We start from the raw sequence: 8,077 nt of genomic DNA, 5'->3' as shown, positions 1-8,077 counted from the left end.
ACAAGCAAGTTGGTTAACAAAAAGTACATTTAGGCATTTGAGAAACCTTGGACATGAGCAAATATAAATAATTTCCCCCCTAACTGAATACATGGAACTTTTTCTTTCAATCAATCAATTTAGGGACAAACAAACTTTATCGTATGGTTTAAAACAACCTAGCGGAAGAATATACATCAACGAGAAGTTAATTCGCTAAGTTTAATGAGCCTTTCCTACACAAGGAATGAAAGTGTGGATGAACCGGCATCAAATATTTAGGATTCTTATTGTACACGATCTCCAATTTAGTATCCGGAATTCGCAACATAAGCAGAATATCACCAATCTTCACTTACATTAATGAATCAAGCTTTTACATCTCCTTTGCTAACTAATTACTCCAGGAAAACGCAGGTAAATACTTTACAAAACCAAATGAAGGAAGCAAAGGAAGTTCATTGTCTTGATCACAATTCACAAGTAAAAGAAATGTTTACAATTGAATTGGAGATTCAAAAGAAGGGAAAAGAAGCAAACTTTCTATTTAACAGGTATCAAAGTAAAAGGCAAAGGAGAAAGAGTAAAATCAACAAGTATACAAGTATGAACACTAGTCAAATGAACAAAATGCTTCACTTTAGCGATCGATCACTTCACCAGAAATTCTCTAGTAGAATCAGGACTTGCAAGAAGATCGAAAGGTTTGCCTAAGCTGTCCTTCAAGATTGTGATTTGACCTTCCTTCATAAGTATGTCTTCATCGAGCGTCTCTACCTTCTTTTTCAACGTGTTGACCTCAGAGTTCAACAACATGTTCTTCTCACTGTAGTTCTTAACTTCCTCCCACATGAAATCTCTTTCCTGAGATACTTTTGGTAGTATCCCCTTCACGAGGCTAAGTTCCTTCATGCATTCTTGCAAATCATTCTGGAGCTGGTTGATATTTTCTTCCTTTTTTATCATCTGCCAGAATCAACCATAAAATATATAATAAAAAAAAAGACTGATCAGAAAGAACACAAATAACATTTCATTCAGCAATTCACATCAAACTCATACCTTAGAAGTTCAATCAAATCATGAATAACATTTCATTAAGTAGTGCAACATGCTTAAGAGAAGAAAAACCTTTCGACTGTTAAATCACAGTAGACAACTCATGAACTTGTCCAAAAGTTAAGTCAGGTGAAAGAGCAAACTTATTGAAACCCCTTCAGGTAACTTTACCACATCAGATCAATGGATTTGAGGATATCACAAAAACTATCATGTTCTTGGTTGGTACAAGTGATTACACACATTTAGGGAATAAGATATGCAGCAGAAGAATACCGAACCCAATGATGATCATTACTCTAGCTTAAAAACTAGTATATTCTTCTATTTGAAGCAGTTTTTCACCACCAGAACCTAACTGGCAGTATTTACCAATTTAAATGAGCTCATAGAACTCAATTCTAATCTACTTTCTTTTAAACTGAAGCTCAATACTCCCCTCCCCCCAATCCCCAAGCCACCCACCCACCCAATGAGTTTCAGTTTAAATATTCTATTAGCTCATGATAATGAAATTTGTTATGCATTTTGTTGTCCAGTGTATCTATGACATGCAGCAATTGGACATCCTAAACAATCTGATGAAAACCCTAAGCACCACCAAAGCTGTGACAGTCTAATAGACTTCTCTTCCCCTTCGATTATTTCTCATTAGTTACCACAGTGGAAGCAGCGACTGTTCACATGTCAGTAATTCATGTAATACAGTTCCACCAAGAAAACCCTGAATTTCAGATAGAACAAAGATGAACCTAGAAGAACAAAAAAACACGTAGAAAGCTAAGGCAGAGAAAGTAACATACAAAGAAGCTGTCATATACGAGGATGAGGTATCCCAAGTTGAAAAAAATAAATATATATTCCCTTGCTGCAAAGATCTTAATATTGCCTGCTTACCTGAAGCTCGAGATCTTTCAACTTGTGTTTGGCACAAGAAAGAGTGTCCAGCGCATTTTGCACTTCACATTTGAGGATATCGTTACCTCTAACTGCTGTCGCCAGATCAGCCTGAAGTTGCTCTATATCCATCTCCTTGGAATAAAGCTTCTCCCTTAACACAGTTGTCAGCAAAGTCTCCGATATAAGCTCTGATTGCTTAGTTTCCTATAACAACACCAAACAAAAAGTTAGCAAAATCAATTAACATCACACGAGAATGACAGGCAGCTTGCAAAATAAGAGCACCAACTTACATATGGTTTCTGACTGTTTTGCTGGTGAAATGCATCACCCCTGCTAGATGACTGAGAATCTGAACTTACTGGGAAGGATTTCTCATTCATCACAGATGACACTGTCTGCAAACTGCTTGTCAGAGTTTCAATTCCCCTCTTAAGCCCCTGGATCTTTACATTGCATTCAATTAAGAATTGACCATCTATTCCCCCATTTTGTCTGACATTTTCTTTTGTGTACTCTAATAGCTTTCCACAAAGCTGGCTGCTCTCCCTAAGCAAATTGAGCCCCTGATTTTGCAAGCAGCAAACACGACTGCATAATTCCTGATCTAGCTTAAAAGTTGAGAACCCACCCTCCTTTCCATTTCCTCTTAAACGATTCAACAAGCTAATATTTTCATGTCGTAGAGAATCAATTTGGATCCAAAAAGAATCCACCTCCTTCCTTAGAGCCCGCTCCACACCTACCAATCTTATTTGCTCTACTTGCAACTTCTCCAACTGATTGTCATAGTTTGCTGGACACTTCTTGCCAACATCCTCACAAAATCCTCGCAGACCATCAATTGTCTTCTCTTGTTCATTGCAAGTCCGTTGCAATCTAGCAATAGATCTGTGCAGGTCCTCGCATTCTTTAACCTTTTCCTGGTGGTTTTCCCGAACATACTCTCGATCGTCTTGAGCTACTCGATATTCCTCTTGCAACTGAGAAAGCTGCAGCCTTAGATTTTGATTCTCCTCTGACACTTCCTCTATTCTCTTAGACAAATCTTCAAGTTGATTCTCTGAAAATGATATCTTGCTTCTACTATCTACTTCCTTCTCATTAAATGAAGAGACTTCCCTTTGTAGAGAGACATTCTGCTCTGCAAGCTCCCTCACCCTTTCACGGAGTCTATGTTCTTCAATTTGGTATTTCTCAAGTTTTAGAGACCACTCGCTGGATCTTCTATCCAACTCCTTCTCCAGTGCTGATTGTAACTCATTCTTCTCCGTCTCCAATCTTCGTGTCCGTGAATCTAGTTCTTCCTGTAATAGTCTGGCTTCTTCCTTAGCAGAAGCCCTTTCAGCAACTTGATCCCCTAGCATGCTTGAAACTTCAAAAGCCATTTGTACCTTCTCCTCTGTCAAGCTTCTAATAGTCTGAATCAACACTGAAACACTAAGGCCTCTGCCATGAAGAAATTTTCCCTCTTCAAGCTCTTCTGAGAGCAACACAGCACGCTCCTCAGCTTCCTTAAGTTTTCTCAATAATACCAAATCTGAATCGTCTTCCATTCCCAAATAGTTTTTCTCACCAAGGCCTGGAATCTCTTCATGGTGATATTCATAGGTCCTACCATTAGAATCATCTGCTGAACAGCTCTTCCGGGGAACACCATCAGAACATACACTTGGACATCTACTTAAATTTCCACTGTAGATATCTTCAATAGTAATTGGACCATCGGAATCAAAATCTTCTGAACTTAGTTTCGCCATTGATCGAGACTGCGAGAGCCTCTCAACCACCTTCTTTGCAAGTTTTCGCGGAGATTCATGCTCAAAACCTGTATCACCCAACTCTCCAGATGTAAAACAAAGTTTAGATGGTTTTGTTTCTCTAAAAGATTGAGATATTGGTCTCTGCTTCCTGACATCAGGTAGTGGCGAACCAGGAGCAGTAAGGTGAACCCTTGGAGGCAGTTGTCTGCAGGCATACCCAATCTCAAGATCATCTTCCGTTGGATAGAGGTTAGCTGAGGCCCTCTTTTCCATCTCTTGCTCCCCATCTATATACCGATCTAAAACTTTACTAGAGACATTACTGGAGCAATGAGAAGAGCTCTCTGATGGATCATAGTGATGTGTACTGAAAGACGCACCAGAACTGTGCTTCCTTACCAAATAACCATTTTCTATATCACGTGTCTGAAAGAAATTCTCTGGGTATTGCCTCTCAGGAGTACGTGTACGACCACTGACAAAAGTTATGAAATATTTGTCATTACTTTGGAGAAGCAAATGCAAATTAAATCATTGATGTAAGTGTGAAAAAGCAGCTACAGAAAATGAGATGCATACCGGCATGAATCACGACCAGATTTCTTAGGATGAACTTTCTTATTGTGAAATGGAGATCTGCTCGGATCCCTGAAATTCTTTTTTCCTGACCCACTGTCGTAAAAGGATCCAGAGGACAATGAAAGACTCCTTCTAAGACTTGGAGAAGAAACTTCCTTTCTGCTTTGTGATTTGTCAATACTGTTAGATGACTTCTCCTTTGATGGTGGTGAAGGGTTGTTGTTTGCATCATTAGATGATGTTCGAAAAAAGAAGAACTTCTTCATCTCTATGTATGGATACTGTACATGAATCTGCAGATACAAACTAGTCCATGAGATTTCAAAGGATAAAGAGCCTAATTGAGGATGGTTAAGAAAATGCATTGTGCTCCAGACATTGAGAATATACTACATCATTGTACAAAGATATTGGAACAACACTAAACTGAACCTTAATTATCAATCAATCAACTACACCTCAATCTCAAATAGTAGGTCGCCTATGCGAATCCTTAATATCAAAACAACTTTAAAAGGAGATATAGTTCTAACACGCATCAAGAGGAAGAACATTTTTCAACTGTAAAACTGACACAACAAGTGCATTTCAAGAAAACCGCCAGAAAACACTCATAAACAACTATGTACTCACCAATCAGCCATTCATGCAAATATTGTAGCTAACTAAATACTTAAAAGACAAAGTAAGTGATCTCTCTTCTACATGGTTCTTCTTTAACATAAAATAAAAGATATCTCTTATACATGTTCTTTCTTCATCATGTTCAGATGGTCAATCTGAGATAGTCAATCTGACTGAGAATCCATAACTGAACCACCAATACATAACTTTTTACCTGCTAGTACTGACAGTGGCGGAAACAGGATTTCACTAAGGGGTTCAAAGTTCGAAGAAGCCAACACATGAATAAGTATTCTTTTGCCGAAGGGGGTTCAGATGAACCCTTCGGCCCTACCTAGCTCTGCCCCTGAGTACTGAGGTTCAAGTGGATCAATTAGTTTTCAAGAACTAACAAACACAAAGCAGAAAATGTAAAAACACATTTGCTTGCTGTGTGTAACATAAGCTACCATGAAGTTTTACCAAGGGAGAAGCAAATGGAGAATTTATTTCACCAACCCTTCATTAAAAGCAAGAAATTTTTCAAAAGACCCCCACAAAGAATCAATCAATATGTTTCCTAATCCTGATTTAAAAAAAAAATCGTTAGTGTCAGAAACAGTAATGAGCACACTCTGTCAATCTGAGAATGATAGTCTACCATAACATAAAAGACCACACTACCCCTATTCCTGTTAAACCCTAGAAACACCCTATAATCATTCAAATCCACCTGTGATTATTAATCCATATTTAATACAGGATAACTAAAAAACCTTCACAAATCTATGGATTATTATACCAGAACACCAAAGAATGAAACATAAATTACCAAATAACAACATACCCGGGTGTAGTCCCACAAAATGGAGTTTGGAGATGGCAGAGTGAACACAAACCTTACCCTACCGCACAGATAAAGAGGTTGTTTCCTATATACCCTCCAAAAATCAAAAAACAGAAAAACAGAAAAAGTGAACAAACCGTTGAATCCCAATATCAAACAGCATCCATCTGCATTTTTCAACCCAGATAAACTCTTTTCAATAAACCTCAAAACAAGAAGCTATACAACTTAACTTTTCAAAATCACCCTTCTACTGAAAATCAACAAACTACCCACAAATAAACGGCACAAGAACAATTCAAAGAACTTCAAGAACATACCAAATCCTTCTGAAAAATACAGATAACCAATCTACAACCATTTATGGTAAGTAATCAAACAAAAAAAGAAAGCCCCATCTGAAGGGTCAAATCAAAATTCAATTTTAATCAACATTTCCACCTAATTTCACCAAAACAATCCCAAACGAAACACTTACAGAACACAAAGAGCACATATATGTGTATAAAAAATTGCAAAAAAATATACAAAAAAAAAAGATAGAGAGATTACTGAATCAAACAGTTGACAGAGTAAGAGCCGGTAAAAGGGTGTTAAAATCTATGCGATTCAACTCAGAAGAATCAAACAATTATTTGATAGAGAATTTTTTTAGTATGAAAATTCTTGAAAATGCTGTATTTTAGGTCCAGTTATTTTTGGACTAATAGGGTATTTAGAGGGAATTTGATATATTATGAGGGGTATTTGTGTCCAAAAGAAAATTATTTAAAATTTCAATGTGGCGGAGATAGCGGGGCCGAATAAAAGTAACGTTTTATTTTCTTCCTTTTTTGGTTGGAATAATGGGCCATATAAGGAGCGTCTTGACTTTTTAAAAACTTTTAATTTATTTTTATTTTTGTAAGAAAAATAATAATAATAAACAATATAATGTAAGTACTTATAAAACATAGTATAGTGTATATATAACTTATATTAGTAAAATTGAAGTGTAATTTTGAATAGGAAAAAAAAAGAAAAATTATTATTCATGTTTATCTTCTTGTTGTTATCGATTATTTCGTGATACCATGTGTGGCTGGAACATCAATGGAGATAGCGATATTATAAAAAAGAAAACTTTCTTTGTTTCGTTTCTTTTTTTAAGAACTTGAGAAAAAACGTTTGACAAAGTTAAAAGGAGTATGATCACCTATTTTAGAGGTTGTTATCAATCATTTTGTGGCATTGTGTGTGTTATGTTGGAAAAATGACGGGGTTTTAAAATTGATTTTAAGGAGAAAACCAATTTTTATTTCAAACGGAGTTGCCACTTAATTTTTAGAAAATTTAAAAATTTATTAATTTCAAAGACTTTAACAGAAATAAATCTCAAAATTAGAAAAATGGATAAGGATTCAAATTTTCGTTTCAAGAAGGCATTAGCACTTGAAAAACGACCGCTAATACGCAGTTATCTGAGATTTGAATAAATTAAGATGTATGAAAAAGACGGTTGAATAAAAAGAAAATGTTCTTTGTTTGGTTTCTTTTTTAAGAAATTGACTAGTGAGGAAAAGTGTTTGACAAAATTAAAGGGAGTGTGATTATTTATTTTAAAAGGTGTTATCGATCATTTCGTGGCATCGTATGTGGCTGATGAATTAGTGGATAGAGTGAATAAATGAAAAAAAGGGGGCTCACAAAAGAACATGCTATATTCTTTGTATTGTTTCTTTTTAGAAAAATCGACTAGTGAAAAAAAACACAAATCAACAAGAGTGTGATTATTTATTTTAGAAAACGATTAATTAGTGAGGATAAAATGATAGGCAAAGCGGAAAAAAAAGATGGTGATCATTTTATTTGTCAAGTGATTGATCTTACATTTGGCAGAAGGCTTATAAGTAAGTAATACCATGAAATAGTTGGTCAATATATTTTGAAATCGATATTATTAAATTCGTATTTAAGTTACCAATTAATGAGTTTTTTTTAGAGAATATACACAATATCTAATAGGTTTTATGGTGGAATATAATTAATGTATGATCCAAATTCCAACAAGGTAACTGATCTCTGAGTTATATGATTTGAAAAATAAAAATCATTATCAATAAATAACATTTTCTTATCTATGGCCATTTTTTTCCTGTCTCGAAGTATTTTTAGTGTGCTCTTAAAATATGCAAAATTATTCACTAAACATACTTGATTAGTTGCAAGAAACATGCAAAAAAGTTAAAAGAGGTTACGAAGAAAATTAAAAAGACCAATCAAGCTTGTCGTGGTGGAGTGGTAAGTCCTTTTTTATTCTTAACTAAAGATGAGTTCCTTGATACGGAGTCACATTTGTAAGGAAATA

The 8,077-nt window shown here is 35.5% G+C and overlaps 1 protein-coding gene across 4 annotated transcripts; it reads right to left on the bottom strand.

Annotated features, from left to right (window-relative positions):
* Positions 1–418: 418 nt before the first annotated feature.
* LOC129881053 (putative WEB family protein At1g65010, chloroplastic) lies at positions 419–6,636 on the bottom strand. Of its 4 annotated transcripts, XM_055955380.1 has the most exons (6): positions 6,283–6,636; positions 5,868–5,897; positions 4,281–4,573; positions 2,232–4,176; positions 1,936–2,142; positions 419–945 (listed from the first exon to the last, which is right to left on the bottom strand). In XM_055955380.1, exons 3-6 carry the CDS (start codon positions 4,544–4,546, stop codon positions 631–633), a joined length of 2,733 nt encoding a protein of 910 aa, XP_055811355.1. In that variant the 5' UTR covers positions 4,547–4,573; positions 5,868–5,897; positions 6,283–6,636; the 3' UTR covers positions 419–630. The 4 variants fall into 4 exon arrangements, with proteins under 4 accessions (XP_055811355.1, XP_055811353.1, XP_055811356.1 ...); XM_055955378.1 differs by lacking the exon at positions 5,868–5,897 and having other exon boundaries at positions 6,283–6,634; XM_055955381.1 differs by lacking the exons at positions 5,868–5,897; positions 6,283–6,636 and adding an exon at positions 5,731–5,816.
* Between the last annotated feature and the right edge of the window lie 1,441 nt (positions 6,637–8,077).

The sequence above is a fragment of the Solanum dulcamara genome, chromosome 2 (genome assembly GCF_947179165.1).
Source record: "Solanum dulcamara chromosome 2, daSolDulc1.2, whole genome shotgun sequence".
In the NCBI taxonomy this organism is placed as follows: domain Eukaryota; kingdom Viridiplantae; phylum Streptophyta; class Magnoliopsida; order Solanales; family Solanaceae; genus Solanum; species Solanum dulcamara.
This window is presented reverse-complemented; position numbering and strand designations above follow the sequence as displayed.